Source organism: Notamacropus eugenii, chromosome 6 (genome assembly GCF_028372415.1).
Source record: "Notamacropus eugenii isolate mMacEug1 chromosome 6, mMacEug1.pri_v2, whole genome shotgun sequence".
NCBI classification, from domain to species: Eukaryota; Metazoa; Chordata; class Mammalia; order Diprotodontia; family Macropodidae; genus Notamacropus; species Notamacropus eugenii.
In genome coordinates, this window is record NC_092877.1 from 148759994 (window position 1) to 148785382 (window position 25389).

A 25389-nucleotide genomic window follows, 5' to 3' on the forward strand; every position below is an offset into this window, starting at 1 on the left:
ACAAATGTTCTTCTAAGTAGCCTGAGGTATCATGGATACCCTCAAAGAGGCTAGGTGATGTGGTTCTCTCATTTCCTGGACTTCTTACCACAGGCATAGACTGTGTCTTTTTCATCTTTGAAGATTCTTCAGCACCTACCACATGATTAAGCCTATAGGAGGTACTTAACATATGTTTTTTTTCCTTTGGATATGGAACTGACATGAAAAGCTCTTAAGGGGATGAGGATGAAGACTTCTCACCATTTATACAGGGTTGGACCCGGACCCTGTATAAATGGTGAGAAGTCTTCAATAACCAGTCAAATATAAACTCCCAGTTCTAATTATTTGTTTTATTAATTAATTAATGATTAGTTTTAATTTTCTGTCTTTGCATTTCCAATCCTAGCAAAATGCCTTTGTATGTAATAAGTATTTAATAAATGTTTATTGAAATGAATTAACTGGAACTGGAGAATTTCATGTACAAAGTGGAACTAATCGAGTACATTCAGAATTCTGAGAATAAAAGAATTCAATCTATACCAAGATGTTTTCAGAATGGCTCTCAGCATCCCCAGAGCTATCCAAGGTTCTGGACTCCTTTTACTTGAAGCCCTCTCTGACCCTCTCTAGCTCTTGACCTACTGCCTTAAGCCATGTTCTTTCCATTCTGACTCTTCCTGATGCCAAACACCTGTTGGGATTCATGTTCCTGCCTGTCCTCTATTTCTACCTATGCTCTCCACCTATCCTGATCTGTGACTAGCCTGATTTTAAATGCTCCCTCTGGCAATGCCTTCCTCTGGCCATGATCTGGCTGAACAGTCCAATTCCTTGTTCTGGTTCCCAATAATGTGTTTAAATTATGTGGCAACAGTAGTAAATTAGAAAACCTCAGATATTATTTGTTGGAATCAAAGGAAGAGATTCTCAGGAAGAGACAAGCTAAGTAAACTAGAGGAAACCCAGAAAGAAATCCAGGAAACTAGCACAATGAGTACAGGAGACATGGGTGTGGCACTGTCATAATTCTGAGTCTGGTGAAGCAATAGGCAAACACATAGTTATTTTCTGTATAGGTGGAAAAACTGGGTTATTATTCCATCATCAGGATCCCCCTTTTTGGCCTAGATTTCTGCTTAGGTTCCTGGGTAAAATATCCCCATAATTCTAGCTTTAGTGGCTAATAATAATGGTAGGGCAGGAACAATTAGAACCAATTTATATAATTTAGACAGATTAAAAAAAAATTGGACCTGATTTCACCAGCAGAGAGAATTGCTTCCATTGATATAATCAGCAAATCTTAGCTTTTTGTTTGAGAGACACTTGGTACCTTGAGGAATGAAATGACTTGTACACATAGCTAGTATGTGTCAGATTTGAGCCCAGGTCTTCTTGACCCCAAAGCTAATTCTTCATCCATGGAGAGCATTAGTAATTGCTAATGAAGAATGTAATGAAATATACTACTGTAAAGAAAGCACCAATTTGTACTCATAAATTTCTTTTAATTGTTCAAAATACAGAATTAACTTTATAAATAAATCCTCCTTTCTCTATTTTGATAACAGGTTATGAGTTATGGTAACCATAATAGTCCATATTTTTTCTGGGCCTATCCTGATTTCAAGAAGATAAAGTATCTTTTTGCCAAACCTTTGCAAAAGCAATCTCCTTTGTCAGATAATGCCCCAATTTTTAGTTCTGAAAATATAGTCACTTTATTTATGGTTTGCATCTGATCATGATGGATAAGAAAAGGGTTCTTCCATCTTAGAGCAGGTGACAAAGGCTAGAAAAAGTAGGAACCTTATGATAAGTGAGAAGCGTTATTTTCAATGTGAAAATATGTGAAAAATCATGCACTGATAAGAACAACAATTAAATCTACTACCAGTTTCTGACAGTATGATAGAATGTTAAGAAAACTAGTCTTGGAAAGATATCTTTCAAGGACAGATTTTTGACTGAGTAACCTTGGACAAGTTACTTAACCTCAATGAACCTAAGTTTTCACATCTATTAAAAAGATCTAAAAACACCTACATGCTACTTAAGTCCTCCTTGCAGTGAGGAAGTGACCCTGGGTCTTGAAGCCTATTCCAGAGGAACAAATCCTCAGCAGGATAGGTCCTACCAAGCTGAAAAGCCTAGAATGAATTGTGTGTCTGTACTCATAAGACCAGTCTAGCTAAATTTGGAAAGAACTGCTATTGACTGAATTTTCTGGGCAGCTAGGTGGTGAAGTGGGTAGAGTGTTGGGCCTAGAACAAGAAGACTCATCTTCCTGAGTTCAAATCTGGCCTCATACTAGCTATGTAACTCTAGGCAAGTCATTTAACCCTGTTTGCCTCAGTTTCCTCATCTGTAAAATGAGTTGGAGAAGGAAATGGCAAACCACTCCAGCATCTCTGCCAAGAAAATCCCAAATGGGGTCATGAAGAGTCAGACATGACTGAAAATAACTGAACAACAAGCACCCATAAAGACTGTCTATAAGGAAGGGAGAGAACGCCAACTCTGAGGAAGTTACTGCTCCTTAAAATACTGAGAAATACTAACCTTACAATGTTGTAAGAAAAAAGGTCTTAAACATTATAGTAACACGTATTTCACCATCACTGTGATCAGCCCTCAAAATAGAATTTCTACTCACTAAAAGGAGAAAAAAAATTCCCACTAAGAGGCTGGAAGTGACAACAATTGCCAGATTTAATGTTAAAGGTTTAAAAAACACAGTTGGCCATTATTGCTTTCATCAACGGTCAGATGGTTACTGGGGAAGTGAAAACAATGACGTCATTCACAAAGTTGATCTTGATTCCAGACTAATCCAGTGAAGACCAAGCTGAGCAGGGAAGAGGTAGGACCCTAGAATAGTGTTTCTCCCAAGTGTAGTCTTGGGATCCCTGGGCATCCTTGAGATTCTTTCAGAAGATCCTTGAGGTTTAAATTATTTTCATAATAATGGTATGATGTTATCTGACTAAAATATTCCTGCCTTTTCCAACCACATCTTTATGTGAAACTGGACTTTCTTAATATACTTCAAAACATTCATATATTTTGACAGATTGAATACAGAAGCAGATATGAGTTCAGTTGTCTTCTATTAAGCTAGATACTAAAGATTTGCAAAAATATGTAAAACAATGTCACTGTTCTTGTCTTTTTTTTTGAAAAATTATGTTATTTTTCATAAAATTGTTAAGGTGTAATGAGTGTATTATTGTTATTAAACTGAGTTAATATATTAAAATGTATCAGTTCTCATTTATATACAGTAAATAGCAACTGTTACAGTCCATAAACAAAAGTTCTTTGGGGGCTTCAATAATATTCAAGAGTGTAAAAGGAGTCCAGAGACCAAAAAGCTGAAGAATTGCTGGGCTAACAGTGTGTGAAGACTGTATCTGATAAACTTAGGCTTTCGCAGCAATGCAAAGACCTAAAACATTTCCAAAGGACTCATGATGCAAAATGCCATCCACATCCAGAGAAAGGGATGCAGAATGAAGAAGACTATTTTCTCTTTTGTTACGTTTGGTTTTGTTTAGTTGCACTCATGCTTTCTTCCATGCGTTTCTTCTATGCAACATGACTAACATGGAAAAGTGTTTAATAAGAATGTATGTGTAGAGCCCATATAGGATTGCATGCTGTCTTGGGGAGGGAAGGGGAGAAAATTTAAAACTTATGGAAGTGATTATTGAAAACTGAAAACAAACAAATTAATTATAAAAAAAAAAAAGAATTGTTGGTCTAAAACAATTGTATCCTTTCTACAACCTGACTCATTCCTCTATTTCCTGTCTTCTAATACTTCATTCCCTTTTACTCACTCTAGGATCCCATTCTGCTAGACTATAGTTATCCCTTCTGCATTGTGACTATATATTGTGGGTCCGCATAAAAAATTAAATGGGAATTTTGGGAGAGTTTTGTGGAAGCCACAGATGACACATGAAGGCCAGCAGACAATACAGAAAAGCTTTAGAAACTCAGAAATGCACAAAATACATGTATAGTATAATAGCAACAATATATTTTATCTTTTAATACCATAAATACACGCAATTTCTTTTTAAAGTTAAGTAAAAAGTTAAAGTTTGCAAAAAGAATGCAAAAGCCAACACATGACACTCAATTTTATGTGGATTTTCTAGATCATGGGGGCACTGTGCCTCTAACCCTTGTGATGAGGAAGGGATAACTGTACTTGTTTCTCATACAAATACCAATTCATGTCTCTATGCCTTTGCACTCAATATGACCTATGCCTGATATATATTCCCTCCTCACCTTCTTCCTTTAGTTTTCCTGTCTTCCTTCAAGACTAGACACAAATGTCACTTGATGCAGGAGACCTTTTCTAGGTTTGGAGACTCTCCTCTGCTTAGCTTTAAAAGCCCTTCACTTGGATTCTGAGCGTACTTTTCCCTTACCTCTACCTTATGAAGTCCCCTCTCTTCCTTTAAGATGCAATACAACTCAATCACAATCTTCTATATGATATCTTTCCTGATTCCCCCAACTGAGAGTACCCTTTCTACCAAACTATCTTGTACTTAACTACTTTGAATTTATTTGTATTTTACTTTTTATTTGTGCTGTGTATATTTATATATTTACTTTTTTGGCTCTCCCACTAGAAACAAAATTTCTTGTGAATAGGAATTGTTTCATTCTTGGTACATGGATCTCTAGTACCTAGCGGTAACACACTGGGCACTTGAATAAATAGTAGGCTAACTTCTTGATCAATATCTTTTCTATATCTAGCTATTTTCTTGTTTGTTTCCCTTTCTGAATGTAAGCTGCTTGAGGGCAAGGAGTTTTTTGCTTTTCTTCATATCCCCAGAGCTTATTTTATGCAAAACATAAAATAAATGCTTCACTGACAGAGAAACTGACGCAAAGTATTAAATTTATTAACAACAATAAAAACTCCGATTCTTAAATGTGTTAAATGATGAAAACACCAAAATTAAATAGACCATTAATGTTAGACATTTGGAGGGATGGAAGAAATGGAAGCACAAGATTATTCCTCTTTCTTCTTAATGAGAAAATGCTTTCAACTGAGTCAGTTTAATTTCTTTTTTAAAGTTGTCAACTTTGCCTCAGAATTTATTTAGGGGTCATAAATGATAACAGTTAACCATAGTCCTATACTATTATGGTCATAGGATCATAGATTCAGAGGTAGAAAGGTACTTGAGAGACTTCCTACCTTCTGGTTTGACTTTCTCACTTTACAGACGGAGAAACTGAGACCCAGAGAGTTTATGTGACTGGCCCCAGGTTATATAGTGAGGGAGGCAGGATTATTTCAACAGTCTGCTAATTCCTCATTGTTTCAGTCTGATCATGAGCAATGGCAGTCTGTGGTCACTCTCTCCTAAGATTTCTTTCTCTATGTTTCAAATAAGGGCTACACCCTGATTTAAATAATAAGTCATGCTTCACCTAAGGGAACATAAAAGCAATTCTCTAATTGTCCAGCCTATTTTCCTAAGGAATACTGTGCTCTGCACTTGTTTCTGAGAAAACTCTTCAAGTAAGTGATTTCTGATCTAAAGTAAGAGATAAAAGTAATTTACCATGTATTTCCTGTAGAGGGGGTGGCCTGGTTTGGGTCGAGGAGGCAACACTGGTTCTTGTTTCCGTAAGATCTGGCTCTTGGCCCTTGTGGGTCTCGTTGTTAATGCACTTGGTTTATTCTGGAGATCCACATCTGATGAAGAGCGACAAAAAACTTGTTTCTGAGATGATGCCTTGGATCCAGAGAGTTTGGGTGGAGGTGGTCTCGCAGGGGCCCCCTTCGGTGGAGGAGGTCGAGCTGGGATGACTTTTCCATCTACGGGTCTGAAAATCAATGTCAAAATTAAGAGTCAGCTTCTGTCCTCTATTAGATTTTTGAAGTTTTTTTCCCCAAATCACACACATATCCTCAGTGCACTTGAGGCACTGAAACATGCAGGATATGCAACTTTTATGCAAACGAAGGAAGCATTAAACATTACTGTATTAGAGAAATGCCACGATGTTCCAGCCTCCTCTTATCTGGCACTAGAGATTCATTAGTTCAAGACAAACTAGCATTTACTATCATGAGCTCTCTAAGGCCTCATTTGCTCTTAAACACACCGAGACTATTTCAGGAAACTAAGCATTTTCTCCCAAAGTCCAAGATGGAAAATCCATAATAAGATATAAGGCATCTGTGCTAGGGTTTAAAATAAGTGTTTTAATTTTTACAGTATAAGTGTCATTAAAACCCTAATTTAGATTAATTAAAAACAAGATGGTTCTAGAAACTGAACATGGATGATCCTATTAGTTTGAAAGGCTTTCCTTGGCTCTTTTAATAGAAATGAGATCTTACATAATCACTTTTTTATTATTATGGCATTTACTATTTAAACATTTTTGATACCACCGATTATCTTCAATAGGCTTATCTTCCATTTAACCCTCCTGAGACATTGTTGGAAAGATGATCAGAGAGGAGGTCTCCCAATATGACTAACTACTCAAGAGCTCAAGTTTGCCCTTTATTTCAGTGAAGAAATTCCAATACTCAAATTGTAAAAAGAAATGACTTTTCAAATAACCCTATAATAAGATTAGAGACCAAAGCTTATTGATAAGAAGACATTTTGAGCTGAATCAGCCTTTGATGATCCAACTATTTTGGCAAACAATTTGGAATTATAATTCCAAAGTTAGTAAACTTTCTTTTAACCCAGCACTACTACTGCCAGTAATTACATATTCCAAAGAGGTCAAAGATAGAGCGAAAGGGCTCATATATGCAAAAAAAAATATTGATAGCAGCGCTTTTTATTGTAGCAAAGAACTAGAAATGAAGTGAGTTATCCATCTATGGGTCTTCACTGAGGAATGGCTAAACAAATTGTGCGGTATACAGAATAATATTATCCTGTAAGAAATAAAGAATTTGTAGAAACTTGGGAATATTTCGATGAAATGACACTGAGAAAAATGAGGAGAACTAGGAGAAAAATTTGCATGATGAATATAGTAATATAAAGGAAAACAAATGTGAAAGACTTAAGAACTCTTATCAATTCAATATCAGAAGAATGAAACTGAAGGCTGCTTCCTCTGCCTCTTGGCAAAAAGGTGGTGACCTAGAGACACAGAGGGAGACACATTTTTAGACATGGCCAATGAGTTGGGTCTTTTTTCTTGATTATGCTCATTTGCTATAAAAAAGAACTTAGGGAAGAGGAAGTTTAAACCAGTGGGTAGTTACAGAAATGGAAAAAAAGAGAATTAATAAGACAAACACAAACGAGAGCAAAATGACATTCCAAAAGGTTCTTAAATGGGGCAATTTTGTTCTTACCTTGTTCAGTTTAATAGACTTAAAAAACCTAATCGTATATAACAAGAGCTCCTGGTTTCATATGCAATCTTCTTGGTTCTTCTTTGCATAATGAACTGTATTGTTTGTTGGTGATTATTAAGTTCATAATAAAAAGTAACTTTATTTTAAAAAAAGAAGCAGCCTTTGGGCAAGTAAGCACTGGGCTCCTGAACTTACCTTGGGGGTAGTACAGGTCCTTTAGAAGAACTTCCTGTTTGAAGTGAGGGCTCAGAATCCTATAAATATTGGAGAATTCATTTTAGGCATGTGTTATCACTGTAATGGCATTTCTTAATTTAGAACATTAATTTCTGTGAAGGGAAGATTTTTGCTTAAAAGCTTTAGGGTGGATCTATAAAGGTAAACACAGCTGAGGTTTTAAAGTCTTTAACAATGTAGGAAGGGTTAAAATCATTAATCACTGGACCCATTTCCACTTAAATCATCTTTGCCACATTGGCTATGCTCCATGCCTAGAAATGCTCACCCCTCTTCACCTCCGCCTTTTGGAATCTGATTTCCTCTGCAACTCAGTTCAAGTGCTACCTCCTACATGAATGAATGAAAAAGCATTGAGCATTCATTAAAGACCTATTATGTGCCAGACAATGCGCTAAGTGCTGGGGATACAAAATACAGCTAGCTCCCAATTAGTTTAAATAATGAATCCCCTATGGTGGTTTTATCCCAGTGGAAATATGCTATGCGAATTCAAATAATGTGACTACTTCAGGGGCTTCATTAGTCACACTAATGGGGATCTAGCTGTGCAAAAATCAAGACAGTTTCTGCCCTTAAATGGCTTACAATCTAAATAAGGAAGGTAACATATAGGAGAGAGATGGCCAGGAAACAGTGTTTTAGTCCAGGAAGTCATGGGATGGAGTTTCAGGAACGGTTGCACCAATTTGATTACTGTTTCCAAAGCAAGAAATTGAAATTCCAGTGAAAGGAGGATGGGGATAGAAGGGAAAGAGAGATGCTGGCAAAGCAGAAAGATGCCCAGAGTATAGCACAGTCTGGGAATGATTGCCAGTCACTGAAGCCTTTTCTAATCCTGCTGGCTGCTGGTATCCTCCTCCCCAAGTTGGCCTGAATTCATTTTTCACACATTCTGCCTTTATTGACATATGTAATGTCTGTCTCCCCCATTGGAATGTAAGTACCCTGAAGGCAGGAAGTATTTCACTTTTGTCTTTTTATCCCCCAAGATTTAGCATAATTTCTGACCTTAATAGGAGCTTACTCAATTGCTGATTGATTTGTACCTCAATTTCACACCAGCCTCAAATGTTTAAAAACTAAATTGAAAGTTCCTGGAGGCAGAGACCATAGTATCTTTAGATCACAAAATTTACTATATTGTTATGAACCCCATGGATCTAAAAAACACCAATGGATCAAAGATATTCAAATGATCATGAAAGATGGTTTTGCCTTGAGGAGACAAATATATGCTCTCTATACATTAGGGCCCCTAACTCTCAATGTCATTCATTGGATAACTTAAGAGGCTGTGGGACCCATAACCAAGAAGGACATGGGTAAGTGGATTGATAAAAGGCTATTCCAGGAAGAAGAGAAGGAATGAAAAGGCATGTAAGTAGGAAATAGAATTAAAGGGGCAAAAGGGGTAGAAGAAAAGCTTTCTTGGCCAGAGCAATCAAAGGCTGGGCTGAAAGGAAAGGAATGGGAGAGAAGGGATAATGGAAGGAAGGATAGACTTCTTATACAAAGAGAAAGATGTGACTGGTACATAAGACAAAAGATAGTTGTAATATGGTTTTTGAGCAAACTGAAGTAGAGAGAAACTGGAATGTAGACTTCAGGAAGAAAGTTTCTCCAGAGGAAAAAATCAGAGATTGTAAGACTAAGGGATATAAATTGTATTAATAGGCTTTCAGTGCACATTATTATAGAAGGCATCCATTATCACAACTGCATTACATGGAAAATATTTTCAAGTATTTTATTGAATGGACTCTGATAGAATCTCAAAGTTAGCCCTTTATAGCTTTTTTTTTCATGTTAACCATTCTTTGTAATTGACTTTCTCAGAAATGTAAGCCTAAAGGGGAAAAAAGAATGAGTATCTGGATAAACCTTAGCTCTGCATGTGAAGAGGTCAAATAGAGGGGTCACTCTTTGGATTCCCCAACTACCTCCACCTAATTCTGAAAACCATGAAAAGTTGAGAATACGTTCTTCTTCATTTACTGAATCCCATTTCATTTCCCATATCCTACTCAGGTTTTTGGAACAATTATCACTAACAGACACACTTTAGGTAAGTAATCTTCAAGTAGATACCAAAAGGAAAAGGAATGCTGGTCCCAACAGAAGCTCAGCTGTACTGTGTGTTCAAATACAGTCTGGGAACCTGTATTACTGAACTCTTGGATTATTTCCCTTTTATCAACTCAAAAACAAAGCAAAATTTACTTCTGTGTTTTCAAGTTCCTATTGAATAATTACATCTTTCTTTTAAATATCAAATAATGAATTCCCATTAGCTTCAATCATGTATGCATGTTTCAATTTTTGAAATTTCCCTTTTAAAAAGTGAATTAAGCCTGTCTTAAAACTTGGCTTCACTAATGGACTCAGTTAATGTAGTGAAGCAAACCAGCAGCTCATAAACTCTTTGATGTCCCAGAAATAATCCATGCTTTGTGAACACTCTTCTGGTCATTTCTGCCCTCTGATATATACTACTGTGAGATTTGAAAATCTCATTTAAAAATCTGGCCACTCAAAGAATATCAATGACCTAGCAGGAATATGCGGAAGCTCTCACTTGCTCTTCTAAAGACTGAGGTGAGGGTTCTCAGTACAATTCTGAAGCAGATTCTTCTCAATTAATTCAGTTCAGTTATAATCAATGCAATGAATCAGGAACCACACTAGATGATGAGTCTGGACTAACTTTTATGTAACCCGCAAGGTATGAGGGAAAGAATTCTAACCTTGGAGTTGAGAAGATTAGGTTTAAATCTCACCTCTGACATTTACTAGTTATCTGGCCATGGGAAAGTCATTTAAACTCTCTCAGCCTCAGTGTCTTTATCCGTAATAGGTAGCTAAGAAAACCTCTAAGTACCTATCTAGTTTTCTATGTGGGTAAGAAAAATCACTACATGAACCATATATTCATTCCCCCCAAATTACAAGTCAATGAATTAGAAAACTTAAATATCAAAAGCCTCCTGACTGTCATGTGTATCAGCAGTAGTACTGAAAAGTCAATTTCATTAAGTCTGTACAAGCCAAACCTTGGTAAAATGGACATCAATGAGAAAGTCAAATTCCATTGTTGTACATGTTTTGTAACATTGTACATTAAACGACATAAAATATTCTTGTTCTTTTTCTGAATAAAAAAAAAATAAATAGAACAAGCATGGCTCCAAAGAAGATATATGAGAAGATATCTCCATCCCTACCACTTTGTGGAGCAAAAAGACCATGGGTATAGGATATTGTATATATTTGCAGACTTATTTTTGGTTTATTAATCAGTTTTACTTATTTCTTTTTTAAAAAAATTTTCCTTAAAAATGCAACAAGTTGTATGGAATGAATCCTTAGAAGGCAAGTGGGAAAGGGATATGGTGGGAAATTATGGTGATGTAAACTAACAAAAGATATCAATAAAAATATGAAATTTTCACTGTAATTTTATTTACTGCCACTTTTGTTGTATCCTTCAGATATCCTGAGGACAAGTGTTGTTTGTGCTAGTGCTAAAATAATCAAGGTATAAATCTAACAATAAATTAAGTATCCAAAATTAAGTCATACCTCAGCATTCATATTAAGATAATCACAAAGATTACTTACCAAACATCTGGTTCTTTCAATGTTACTGAGTTTTCCAGAAGTTGTGCCAGAAGTGTATCCAATGGGTTTTTCAGCAGGTAGAGGGGGTGGGGTCTGTGGGTCATCTTGTAACACTGGAAAAACATCAGTATTTTACTTCATCAAAATGAATCCAGGTCTTTGTGAGATTCAAAAAGAACGCAAATACCATTCCAGGGTTTTTGCCTGAGGAAATGGCTATCCTAAGAAGATACACAAAGTCTAGACTTGGGCAGGTAAGAGGGAAAAGCATGTTAAATTCAATTCAATAAGTATATATTAAGCACATGCTATACACAAAACGCTATGCTAGGTCCTGAGGATGCAGTGATAAAAACTAGATAGTCCCTGACCTCAGCTTACATTGTAATGAGGATGGGAAGACAGTTAAACATAAAATATGTCAAAAGTATATTGTGAATGACAACATTCAAGAACATTTGGTTAAACAGATATTTGACACCTTCTCCCAAGTTGGACATTTACTCCCTAATATAAATATCTTGAGGTTTCCAAGCCTAATTATTCACATCAATGCACTGAACAAATAATAATGTCAACACCCAACTTCATGAGGCATGTTTCAATCCCTTCGTGATTTGGCACATACAGTGGGATGTGGTACGGTGGGAAAAGTCAGGTATTTGGAGCCAAAGGACTGGAATTCAAATCCCACCTCTTCTACTTGTGACTCTGGGCATGTTCCGTTAACGCTGTAGACCTTAGTTTCCTCATATATAAAATTAGGGGGTGGGATCAGATGGTTTCTAATATTTAACTCTAAGTACATGGTCTTATAATTCTTCAACATGTTGCTGCTGTTAACTTGTTTAGGGTTTCCAAACGTAGCCAGGCTGAATTTTGAATGAACTATACAGTGGGCCACCAGGTTCATATTGGAAGCTTGTATAGCTCAGTAAGACTTGTTAGAGCTCATGCTCAATTGGCATGCCCAGTCCAGAACCCAGAGTCACCACTACACCCTAAGGAGAATTTACACTGGAGAGTACAGAAAGAAACAGATAAGAGTTGGTTGGTTGATTGGTTGGTTGTTGTCCTTAGTTCTTGAAGGGGACCAAAATGACATCGCCATGATAAAGTGAAATTTCAGTGTGTCTGACTGAGGCTGATCAGACCAATATGAGCTTGGAATGCTCTATCACAGACTGGGCACAGAGAGTCCATGTGAATATTTGGGGTGGATACCCCAAATTTGTGCATCCTATGTTTACTTTGTGCTGCTTCACTTCTGCTTTGCTCATAGAGCAAAGCACCCTTTCTGATGTGGGCATGCCATGCTGAGTGGTCCTGTGCCAGTGTCTCCCATGTTGCACGTTTTCCCTTTTAGTCAAGGGATTATTCCTTCTACTTCATGTGAAAAAATCCAAAACAGGTCGACAATTTCCTTGATGTTTCCTGTCTGATCCATAGATAGAAAGGCATTTCTCCTCCTGCTCTCCCAAAAGAAGGTAATATCAAGGCTAGCCAGGGACTTCCCAGGCTGAGAAGTAGCACTGCTCAGTAAGTTAAGCCATAGTAATATTAGACCAGCTAGACCACTCACTATCATTACAGCTGTCTTCATACTAAAACTGAATCCATCTTTACCTTGATTTCTGCAGGATGATAGATTTAGAGGGGAAAGCTTATCAAGTCCAGTCACCTTATTTAATAGATAAGAAAATACAGAACAGCAAAATCATTTTTGCCCAAGGTCACCCAGGTATTAATTAACTAGGTGAGCTGAGATTTGAACCCAGATTCCAGGACTCCAAACCTACTGCTCTTTTTCCTATATCATACTCCTTAAACAGAAAGGAGAGACATCTAGACTGTAGCACTGTTGCAAGGAAACAAAAAAGCCAGAGAGTAAGAATCCAGCATTGCAGATGTGACAGGTTACTGACTGGCAAGGTTTGTTTCTATCTGTGCCTTTCTCCATTGCTGGCCTCAAAGCACCAGAAAGCTTTTCCTTTTCTCTCCTCAGCCCTGCCAAACTCTGTCTACTTGGGTCACTTGAGAACTTCATTTCTTCTTCACCTTCGACCCCAGAGACTCTAGGAGACAGGCTTTATAACCATGGCAATGAGCACTGCTAGGGACTAGTTGTTTATATGACTGGAAATGACAGTCTGAAAACTGAGGGAGAGGGTTAGAGTCTGTTCTGTTCTCTTCTAATCTGCATCATGGAGAGTGTGGCCCATGAGTGTTCTGGTACTTTCTGTTACTATTATCATCATTCCTCCCTCAGAACATTCTTTGAGAAGATTCAGGGCACATAGCCATGTGTGTTTCAATGCTTTTGGTTATTTTTTATTGTTATTCTTATAGTGGTGGTGGTTATTTTTATTAGACCATCCTCAGAATGTTCTTTGAAATGATTCAGGGCCCTCACTACCATTTCACATGAGGGGAAATTCAGGATCCCAAAGCAACTTTACTTAAGATCCACAGGCAGATACAAGCTACGGATGTTTCTCTACTTTGATATTTCAGTTGAACTGCGACCTCAACAATGTGGACCAAGGAAGCAGACTGTAACACTCCATGCCTGCCCATGCTGGGCAACACTTGTCCACATCCTCCCATAAATCCTTCCCTGGGGCTTTTCCAACATGCTAAGAGACTTTCTCCAGCTCTTTTGTCACTGCAAGGAGGGCAACATATCACTCTCCACCAATTAGAGCTCATTCTTGTCACGTCACTGGCCCATCTTTTTTGCCCAGTTCTTGACTGGCAATGAGCTGGTCTGTTCATGTCCACCACGTACCTCCCCATTGCTCTTAAGATAATTCATGTTTGAGGGTTATATCACATGTGTGTCATCAAATAAATCATATTTTGTCTGCAGATTTCTAGAATACTAGTTTCAAGATAAAACAAACAAAATCTCAAAAGAAGAAATACAAATGGGCATTATCAGTGGCTCCTTTGGGCTACATCCCACTGTATCCCACTGATAAATATCAGCACCAAGGCTAGAGGGAGTGGTTTTAAACAGAGACAAAGAGCTGGTTCAGCATGACCACAAAGGAAAACACCAAGGCACTGACTGTTCTGTGTTGTCTCTATAGGTGTAACAAGAAGGCAGGGAGTGGGAGATCGAAAGAGCTGGAAAAATTCAGTCCACTACTGGTATCAACAGACTGGCTGCTATAGTGGAGTCTCATGGTAGTTTCAGTGGCTTGTGAAGAGGGAGTCAGACTCCAGTAAATCTCCAGGGTTTGGGAAGGGTATGGCTAAACTGTTTGGAAGCCTTGGGATTATTCCCAGGCACAGACTGTTTCTCTGTGTGTGTCTTCTAGTAAAACAACCCTTGGGAAGGTGGCCAACAAAGCTACGTCCATCCTCTCTCTGGGAGTCCTGTGGATTATGACTGTGCTTGGTAACTTCTCATTGATTAGGGGAGAGGGTACTCTGCTGGAATGTGTCAGGTTGTGATGATGAGACCTTCTTAAATGAGACACTTGAGGTTGCATTTCTTCTTCCCTGTCAGCTTCAGGGTGTGGGGAAGGACTCCAAATATAACAAGAGAGCTCTCAAACATTTGGTTCCCTGGACATTTCCTCTGGCTCGTTCTCTAAATCTTCCTCTTCTCCTTGTCCCTCACCTTCTACTAGCAAAGCATCAGCAGATTACAACCCACACCTTCACTTTGAATACTGCTTTTTCTTGAAAAGTCAAAATGACTAAATTAAAGGGGTGATTTGGGAGAGTCAGAGGAAAGCCCTGCCAACTTTAACTCTGGAGACAAGGGGACATTCTAGTCATGAGAGCATTAAATAACTCAAAGCTCTAAGTAGGTGTTCAAGAGGGCTTAAAAGGTAGAGAGGAACCAGGGACACAAATAGGGGATGGCAGGTATGGACTGGCTGAGGAGATCCCAGAGAAAAGAGGTGGAGGTGTTACTGCTTAAGTAGAGGTTGGAGACGGTGGAGATGGATTGAGATCATCCCCATTGCAAGGGCATCTAAGCTATACCCCTAGGACATCCTTTAATATCATCCTTTTAATATCATCCTTTCATGGGCATGAGCATTCCAAGAACAGAAGTCTATCCACTTGGCTAGGAATCAGGAAGCCTCATCTTCATAAGTTCAAATCTGGCTTCAGACACTTCCTAGCTGTGTGACTTTGGACAAAGCACTTTAATTCTGTTTGCCTTAGTTTCCTCATCTGTCAAATGAGCTGGAGAAGGAAATGGCAAATCACTCTAGTATTTCTGCCAAGAAAACCCCAAATGGAGTCATGAAGAGTTGGACATGAATGAAACACAAGTCAGCCACTTCATTGAGTAACTGCTAAACTTTCAATACCGTGGAACCAATCTGCCATTTCCTGATTGACCCATAAAGAAGAGATCACATGTGGTAAAGGGATACCGGGCTGTAGACATCATTGTTCACATATTTTAAAAACTTAATCATGTATGTTGTTTGATTAAGATGAAGGAATGTGTCAAAACCTCTCTCTTTCACTATTGTTAAAACTTATCAGAAGAGCTCACAGGAGATTTTATTAGTTATGATAACAAGAAAAATCAAGGAAAGGAAAGAATTGCTGCAAAGTCCATTAGAATGCAGGCTTTTATATTAGTGGACTTTAAAGTTCTTAATTCTATTGATCCTTATGGTATCTACATCCAGATCTTGGTTATGAACTTCATTCATTAATTTCAATATTTTCCCCTTTTAATGAGAACCTTATCATAGATGTCAGAAAAACAACAAGAATAAGATTGTTTTTCTTTTCACAGCCCTTCTCTCCTTTCCAAATAAAGACTTCAGTGTAGGTTGGATTTATTAAGAAATAAAATGGTCAAAAGATAGGAAAAAGAAAAAAAGACAGGGAAAAGGATGGAAGAGCTGTGGAATTTTTAAATCAACAAATTGTATAATCAGCTGTGAAGTAGTTTTCAGTTCACTGGGTTGGTGTTGCACATGAAGACAGGCAGAATAGTGGTGAGATGGCTGGCCCTGTAGTCAGAAAGACCTGAATTCGAGTCCTGCATCAGACCTACAATGGCTGTGTGACCTTGTATATACCACTTGATCTCTCAGGGCTTCAGGGAGCTAAAGCTATAAACAGCAGTCAAGTTGCCTATCCAAAGAAGGGAATTTCCATACACTGATGAACTCATAGGTCCTTATTTTTTTTAACTGAGAATGTTTATGATGCTCCTATAAAAGCTTTTTGAAGAAAAAAAGCTTGTAAAAAATTACAGAATTGTTAGGGACCTTACAGGAATGTCATAGAAGTAAGAAGTGGAGGAGTTTTTAGAAGCATCTAATGCAACTCCTTTGCTTTACAGATGAAGAAACTGAGACCACTGCAGCTTCTCAGAAGTAATCCAGTCCAACTACTACTGAAGGCATAAACGTTCTCTAATTTCAACAGCTACTTTGTACTTTAAAAAAAAAGGAAAAAAAGGATTATTTTTATATTTTGATTATTGGTAAAATGAGAGGGAGGTAATTAATGTACGAGTGAGACAGACTGGCTTCTTGCTGCAAATTTCCCTCAGAAGAATGGAAGAGGAGCAAAGCAAAAGAAGATGGTGGAGAGCTTACATTTCCCTGGTTTGGCCGGGATTCGGATCACAGTGGGCTTTCGCGTGGGCGCTGGTTGGACAGCTCGTTCCTTTGGCGGTTCGGCTTTTGTGGGGAGCTGAAAGGGATCTAATGAAAAACACAATTTATTTTGCATGTTTTAGTTAACACAGGCCTCAAACAAAAACCTCATTCATAATTAAAGAGTTATATTTTTCATGCCCCAGGGAAAGCTATTCATGGATAAACACAATCTCAGTTTGCATGGACAAAAAACAAAGTTGGAGCTCATGAAAGACAATAACTCAGAGCACTGTAAATAATTCATACAATTATTTTTTTGTCTCCACGATGAGAGGAAAGATCCAAGATCGTGAGAGCTTGCATCATGTACCAGATGCCTTCCAAGGCCATTCAGTCAATTAGCAAGTGCCCCACTGGAACCCAGTGATAAGTGACTCTAAAAACATTACTCTGGACTCCAAGCAGATACTCTCACTCAATAACAAGGTTCAGGAATCCCTAGAATTCTATTTAGTGAAAGAGAATGGAAAGATATTCCAGTGTAGAACAGGGCTAAGAGACACCATTGCGAATAGTCATACTTGGCAGATGCGATAACTCCCTAGCGTCCCCCTTCCCACTCATCTTCCTCTTTCACTCCAGTCTGCATCTCCTATCTCAAATGATTTATAAAGAACTGATTGAAAAATAGAAAACAATTTGGAAAAGTGCACATCAGGTCCCTAGATGTCTACAAAATAAATGTAAACGATGTTAATTCATATAAGATGGAAAGGGAAGGCAGTGTTGTACAATGAAAAGAAAAATGGATTTCGTCAGGGGATCTGAGTTTCAATTCTAGGTGGGTTATATACAATGTATCACCTTGGGCGCATCATCAAACCTCTCTGGGTTTCCTTATCTGTAACACGGGAGGGACAGACTAGGTGGTCTTTAAGAGTTCTTCCAGCATTGAGTCACATAGGGAATCTTGTGACATCATCAGTGAACATTTAAGGATTATGGAATCCTGGAGCTAGGAAGTGGCCTTGAAGTTAATCTAATAATCCACAATACTTCATTTTCTAAATAAGGAAACTGAGGTTCAGAGACATTGTGATTTATTTAAGGCTTGGAATCCAGTACTAGAACCAATGGAACTTTGCTGATGAGGGAAAATAGAATTGAGAATATACTCAGGGACTAATTGATCAATAAATGTTTATTAAAATGCTGCCCACAAATGCTGACCACTGTGCTAAACTGCACCAAGACTTTGTATTCAAAGTAAATACAAAATAATTTGGGGGAGGCACAAGAAGCTTGGGGAAGGGATTGGGAAAACTAATGGATGGGGTGGTATTTGAGCTAAGTTCTGAAAAAAAGGTATAAATTCTATGAAGAGGGAGGACATTCCAGACATGAGATATAATTAGAGTATGAAGAATGTATTAAGAACAGTAAATGAGTCAGTGTGGCTGGAATGTAGAATACATGAATAGGCAAAAACATCTCAAAAGGTAGGTTGGAGGCAGACTGTGATGGGCTTTAAGTGCCAAACACAGGCTTTTGTATTTTATCACAGAGGAAACAAGAATCCACTGGAACTTTCTGGCGAGCTTGGTGCTTTTTGGGATGTAACTTTAGTTTTGGAGGATGGACTGGGGATGATGGAGACTTGAAGCAGGGAGTTCAATAAGGGGAGTTTTACAATAGTTCAGGTGTGAGATGATGAGGGTTTCCTTTAGGGCAGTGTTTGTGTAAATGTAGAGAAGGGGATGGTCAGTTTCATGAAGGTAGAATCAACAAGACCTGGCAACTGATGGGATGTGAAGGTGTGAAGGAGAGTCATTAGGTAAGCTTGACTCTCCATGTCCAAAGTGAGGATACCAACTCAAAAAAAGGGTCGATAAGTGACTAAGGAACTGTTATTACTTGGTCTCGGAGGATAAGCACACTAAGTAAAGCAAATATGTACTGTCATTCTCTGTCTGTTCTGACCACAAGGTGAAATACAGCTTTCACTCCACCAAAAACAAAGCCAAATAGCAAAGCAAAATACAATAAAACTTGTTTGTATGAACAGGACTCAATTACTTTGTTATAAGCTTCTATTTAATAAACACCTTAAACCTGAGTCTTTAGCTGGGTGAAATTCAGAACCAGCATGGACGAGAAGGAAGATTCCAATGCCATCTGAAGTCACTGGTCAGTAGTAAATCCATAACTCCCTTCTACTCCACTTTCCGCAACTCCAATTCTGCTCATAAGTGTTCAGAATTCTTTGGGTCACACAATCTCAGTCTGACTTCCGTAGAAGCTCCTCAAGTTACCTGGAACTTGATTTAGGCACTACTAAATAACTGTGAATCATTGGTGCTTCAAAAAAAGTACAATTTATTTGTGTCAATGCCAGTGTGGGTGATGGGATGCTTGGCAGTCCTTGGAGACTTCCTGCCACTCTACCAATGTTGCTACAATTTCACTGTTCTCCCTGTAGTTCTTTGATCCTAACCTGGAAAATCATATGATACAGTTTGTGTTCCTTGCCTCTACTGACGTCATAGGAAACTTCCTGGTTGGGCCACAACTCAAGCTTGAGATGCCTGGCACAATTTCCCATTCACAGGAACAGTCACCCTGGGTTACAGTTACTAGAACACCACAATCACATTGGCATAGAGCTGGAAGAGGCCTAAGAGATCATCTAGTTTAATCCTCATTTTACAGATTTAGACTGTATTAAGTCCCAGATACAGAAAACTGGCCATTGCAGGAGGGTCAGATATAGCCCAGTCAACTAACACCATGACTGAAAGAAGAATCATAACATAATGGAATGGTATCTATGGCTTATACTGACTATGCAAAGTCAAAAGACAATGTGATATAGGTGAAAGGACACTGGACTTTAAGTCGGAAGAAAACAGTTCAAATTCTGACTTTTAACAATCACAAATTGCATCACGTTGTGATCTCAGTCCTCGGATTCATCATCTTTAACACAGCCATAATACTGGCAGTATGGAGCCATATGCAGAGGAAAGTAAACCTTAACATGCAATAAAAATATGATTTGTTGTTTCTAACATCTTAGTTCTGAAAGGCCAGAATTCTACCTAATCTATTCATCGGTTTACTGTTTTGTTTATTAGATTTAGATAGACTCAGAGGTTATCTTGTATGTGCATTCTGAGCAGTTATTCCCACTTGCTAATAATGCTTGGTGTCTTTGCAAGAAAACCCCAAAATAGACTCATGAAGTGTCAGCCACGACTGAACAGACTCAACAAAGCAACAACACAATCCCTTCGCAAACAGAGATAGCTGCAGCTAGGTGGCACCATAATGCATAGAGTATTGGACTTGGAATTAGGAAGACCTGAGTTTAACTGAGATTGGGGACCTGTGTGACCCTGGGCAAGTCACTTAACCTTTATTTGCCTCACTTTCTTCATCTACAAAATAGGGATAATAATAGCAACTACCTCCCGGGATAAAAAGAGATCTCTCTTCAGTGCTTAGTATAGTCCCCGGCACACCTAAGGCACGATATAAATTATTATTTCCTTCTTCAGTAGATTTCATCTTATACATGGTTGTAAAATAAATGCAATTTGTTTTCAGCTCTCTGATGCGCTTTCTCTCGGCACTATCTCCTTCCCCATTTTTGCTCCGCCATATTGCCTAAGAGTCTTGGTACAGAGCCCTACTAGGATAGGCAGCTCTCGTTTCCAGTATCTCTTTCCTCTTCCTACTCCTTCCTCCCTCAACTGTGTCTCCTCCTGCATCCCATTCCTTCAGGACCATGTTCTCAGCTGGGAATGCAGCAGCTAATTCAAGCTAAGATGTTAAGACTGATAATGGCTCCATATACTCTGCCTTTGGGAAAGTATTAGCATTTTTATAGGTGCCCTCAATATCATTAGAGCAAAGGATTGATCCAAAGGAGTAATATGGGAATTCAGGCCACCATGCTAAGATGAGGGAGATTTCTAGACGGGTACCCATACATATACATGTTCAGTATGATTTCAATTCTGTGTGTGTAAGGCTGGTACAACTTGCAGCAATTATGTGAAGAAGCAGGTTTTACAATCGTTTTTCCTGAAATGGAAGGCTCTAACTGTATAGTCTAGTGGCAGAAATATTTTATAACTAAAAACCCGTTAGTTTTTAGTTACCTACCTTATTACCATGTGGGTCCTTAGCCGGTCTCTAATAATTTGCACTGAGGCCATGCACAGTTATTATGTGACATATCTCTTAGGAACGAGCATGTTTAATATGAATTTCCCATCTAAGTCCAGCCAGGCAAATGAGTCTCAGTGTTGCACCACTGCGGGCCTCCTGGCGGGAGTGGGCCTGTTTAATTATCTACCCCAGCTGTGCTCACTGAGCAAAGTGATTGCTACATCTGTTTCCCTGTCTGCATGGTACCCCTCAGCCTGCAATCAAGGCTAGAAACTCAGAATTACTGGGAGGAGAAAATGATACTCATTTGATAGGGAGGCCTATGTACCCCTGGTATTTTTCATGATGCTTATGGTACATAGAAATCTGCTCTAAGTGCTCTGTATGAAGTTCATCTCAAGCCTCTTCACATGAGACAGGATTTTTTTTCATACAAGAACTCATGAACAAGCAGACACGGTGTCTGGAGGCTTAATATTCCATAGTCCTGTTCTGCCTCTTGGAACGCCTACACCCACTCAACTACTATTCTTTAGAAGCCTCTTTGGCTCTCTCCAGGTAGTAGCATTCTTCTCATCCTGGGATCACTTTGCACATCCATAGCACTCATTTATCCGTAGATTATATCTATATAGATTATATCTATATCTATAGATTTTGTCTCTCCCCTCCCCCCATCATATGGAATATAAGTCACTTAAGGGAAGGGACTTTCTAATTTTGTTTCTGTATCTCCCTAGAACACAGTGGGTATTTAATAAATGCTTACTGAATTAAACCGAATTGAATTTCTTTTCACATTTGTTGAAAATGTTTATTCTCCTAAAGCTTTTTTTTTTAAATTAATTTATTTAACTTTTAACATTCATTTCCACAAAATTTTGGGTTCCAAATTTTCTCCCCATTTGTCCCCTCCCCCCACCCCAAAACACTGAGCATTCCAATTGCCCCTATCACCAATCTGCTCTCTCTTCTATCATCCCTCTCTGCCCTTGTCCCCTTCTTCTCTTTTGTCCTGTAGGGCCAAATAACTTTCTATACACCTTTACCTGTATTTCTTATTTCCTAGTGGCAAGAACAGTACTCAACAGTTGTTCCTAAAACTTTGAGTTCCAACTTCTCTTCATCCTTCCCTCTCTACCCCTTCGCTTTGGAAGGCAAGCAATTCAATATAGGCCATATCTGTGTAGTTTTGCAAATGACTTCCATAATAGTCGTGTTGTATAAGACTAACTATATTTCCCTCCATCCTATCCTGTCCCCCATTACTTCTATTCTCTCTTTTGATCCTGTCCCTCCCCAAGAGTGTTGACTTCAAAGTGCTCCCTCCTCCCATTGCCCTCCCTTCCATCATCCCCCCCACCCTGCTTATCCCCTTATCCCCCACTTTCCTGTATTGTAAGATAGGTTTTCATACCAAAATGAGTGTGCATTTTATTCCTTCCTTTAGTGGAATGTGATGAGAGTAAACTTCATGTTTTTCTCTCACCTCCCCTCTTTATCCCTCCACTAATATGTCTTTTGCTTGCCTCTTTTATGAGAGATAATTTACCCCATTCCATTTCTCCCTTTTTCCTCCCAATATATTTCTCTCTCACTGCTTAATTTCATTTTTTAAAGATACGATCCCATCCTCTTCAATTCACTCTGTGCATTCTGTCTCTCTGCGTGTGTATGTGTGCATGTGTGTGTGTGTGTATGTGTGTGTGTGTGTAATCCCACCCAGTACCCAGATACTGAAAAGTTTCAAGAGTTACAAATATTGTCTTTCCATGTAGGAATGTAAACAGTTCAACTTTAGTAAGTCCCTTATGACTTCTCTTTGCTGTTTACCTTTTCATGCTTCTCTTCATTCTTGTGTTTGGAAGTCAAATTTTCTTTTCAGCTCTGGTCTTTTCATCAAGAATGCTTGAAAGTCCTCTATTTCATTGAAAGACCAATTTTTCCCCTGAAGTATTATACTCAGTTTTGCTGGGTAGGTGATTCTTGGTTTTAGTCCTAGTTCCTTTTACTTCTGGAATATCCTATTCCACGCCCTTCGATCCCTTAATGTAGAAGCTGCTAGATCTTGTGTTACCCTGATTGCATTTCCACAATACTTGAATTGTTTCTTTCTAGCTGCCTGCAATATTTTCTCCTTGACCAGGGAACTCTGGAATTTGGCCACAGTGTTCCTAGGAGTTTCTCTTTTTGGATCTCTTTCAGGAGAGGATCTGTGGATTCTTTCAATATTTATTTTGCCCTCTGGTTCTAGAATATCAGGGCAGTTTTCCTTGATAACTTCATGAAAGATGATGTCTAGGCTCTTTTTCTGATCATGGCTTTCAGGCAGACCCATAATTTTCAAATTGTCTCTCCTGGATCTATTTTCCAGGTCAGTTGTTTTTCCAATGAGATATTTCACATTATCTTCCATTTTTTCATTTTTTTGGTTTTGTTTTGTGATTTCTGGGTTCCTTATAAAGTCATTAGTCTCATTCTGTTCCATTCTAATTTTGAAAGAACTATTTTCTTCAGTGAGCTTTTGAACCTCCTTTTTCATTTGGCTAATTCTGCTTTTGAAAGCATTCTTCTCCTCATTGGCTTCTTGAACCTCTTTTGCCACTTGAGTTAGCCTATTTTTCAAGGTGTTATTTTCTTCAGGATTTTTTTGGGTCTCCCTTAGCAAGGTGTTGACCTGCTTTTCATAGTTTACTTGCATCTCTCTCATTTCTCTTCCCAGTTTTTCCTCCACCTCTCTAACTTGATTTTCAAAATCTTTTTTGAGCTCTTCCATGGCCTGAGCCCATTGGGTGGGCTGGGATACAGAAGCCTTGACTTCTGTGTCTTTCCCTGATGGTAAGCATTGTTTTTCCTCATCAGAAAGGAAGGGAGGAAATACCTATTCACCAAGAAAGTAACCTTCTATAGTCTTATTTTTTTTCCCTTTTCTGGGCATTTTCCCAGCCAGTGACTTGCCTTCTGAGTTTTCTTTCCACCCCCACCTCGCCTCCAGATCCGCCCAGCCAGGCTTGGGGTCTGAGATTCAAATGCTGCTTCTCAGCCTCAGGGCTTTGGGCAGGCGCAGGGTTGTTATTCAGTGTGAGATTAAGTTCAGGTGCTCAGGTGGGGGGCAGGGCAGCCTCATGGGGCTCAGTTCCCTCAGGGGGTTTATGTGGAGACCTTCAACAATGGATCCTAGCTCCTGCCTGCTTGGGGAGCCCCTGTCTGTTGCCACCCCACTGCTGCCTCCCGAGGGGGCCTGAGTTATGGAGACACCCTGCTCCCCTCCTGGCAAGCCAAAAAGACTCTCTTGCTCACCCCTGGTGCCCATGGGTGGAGGGACCTGCGCAGCCGCTGGAGATTCCGTCACTGAAGCCTGCTCGGATCAGCTCCTCTTGGTGCCGCGCGGCCAAGGCAGGGCTGGGCTGGGCTCTGGGTCCAGGGCACAACAGACCTTTCGTTGGTTTTTCAGGGATCTCTAAAACAGAAATCTCCTCCGCTCCATTGTTCTGTGGCTTCTGCTGCTCCAGAATTTGTTGGGAGTTCTTTTTTACAGACATTTTATGGGTTGTGGGTTTGGAGCTAGCGTATGTGAATCTTTCTACTCTGCCATCTTGGCTCCTCCCCTCTCCTTATGCTTTTTTTTGAGGTCACTTTCCATCTACTCTGTATACATCTAGTTATTTGGATATTTTCTTCTCCATTATAATGCATATTAATCTAAAAAAGAGAAGAACCAAGGTGGAAAGTGGGGACAGGACATGAGAGCTCTTTATTTGAAAGGCTGTCATGTGAAAAAGGCTTTAGACTTTAGTCCTGCTTGGCCCCATAGGACAGAGCTAGGAGAAATGGGTGGAGACTGCAGAGAGGCAGATTTAGGCTTGATGGAAGGGAAAATTTCCTAATTATTGAGCTATCTGAAAGTGGAATGTCCACTTTCAGATGGGTCCACCCTGACTGGAGGTCTTCCAGCAGAGTTTGGGATGATCACAATTCTCTGTCCAGGGATGGCTTCCTACAGAGTCCAGAGTGGTGAAAGCAGAGAAAGCTTGAGTGTGACCAATGAGAGGAGAGGGAAAACTGTGATGTGCTCAGGTTAGAGAGAGTTGTTGGCTCAGTTATCAGGGGAAGGAAAGCTCTTCTGTACTATCACTCTTTTTAAAAAATTCATCCTCACAATAATGTATTCAGCCATCACTTCAGTTTCAAGAGAGAAAAAGGAGTACAGGACACTGGAAAAGAATGACTCCACGTGACCCTCTGCTAACTACTACCTGTATGACCATAAGCAATTAATTTCATCCCTCCACCTCAGTTTCTTTACTTGTAAAATGATGGCATATAAATAGATGACTCTAAAGAATCCCTTCTAGCTCTATACTCATAGTCCTATGAAAGGCATTTTGGAGATCATCTGAT

General features: G+C 39.0%; 1 protein-coding gene across 6 annotated transcripts in view; it reads right to left on the reverse strand.

The window, feature by feature from the left end:
* Positions 1-25389, reverse strand: part of SH3D19 (SH3 domain containing 19) — a 209560-nt gene that overhangs the window by 40466 nt on the left and 143705 nt on the right. For all 6 annotated transcript variants that reach the window (XM_072621236.1, XM_072621235.1, XM_072621234.1 and 3 more), the window contains 4 exons: positions 16813-16920; positions 11225-11337; positions 7562-7620; positions 5592-5856 (listed from right to left, as the gene is read on the reverse strand). In XM_072621236.1, coding sequence (XP_072477337.1) covers positions 5592-5856; positions 7562-7620; positions 11225-11337; positions 16813-16920 — 545 coding nt within the window. The remainder of the gene's footprint in view (positions 1-5591; positions 5857-7561; positions 7621-11224; positions 11338-16812; positions 16921-25389) is intronic.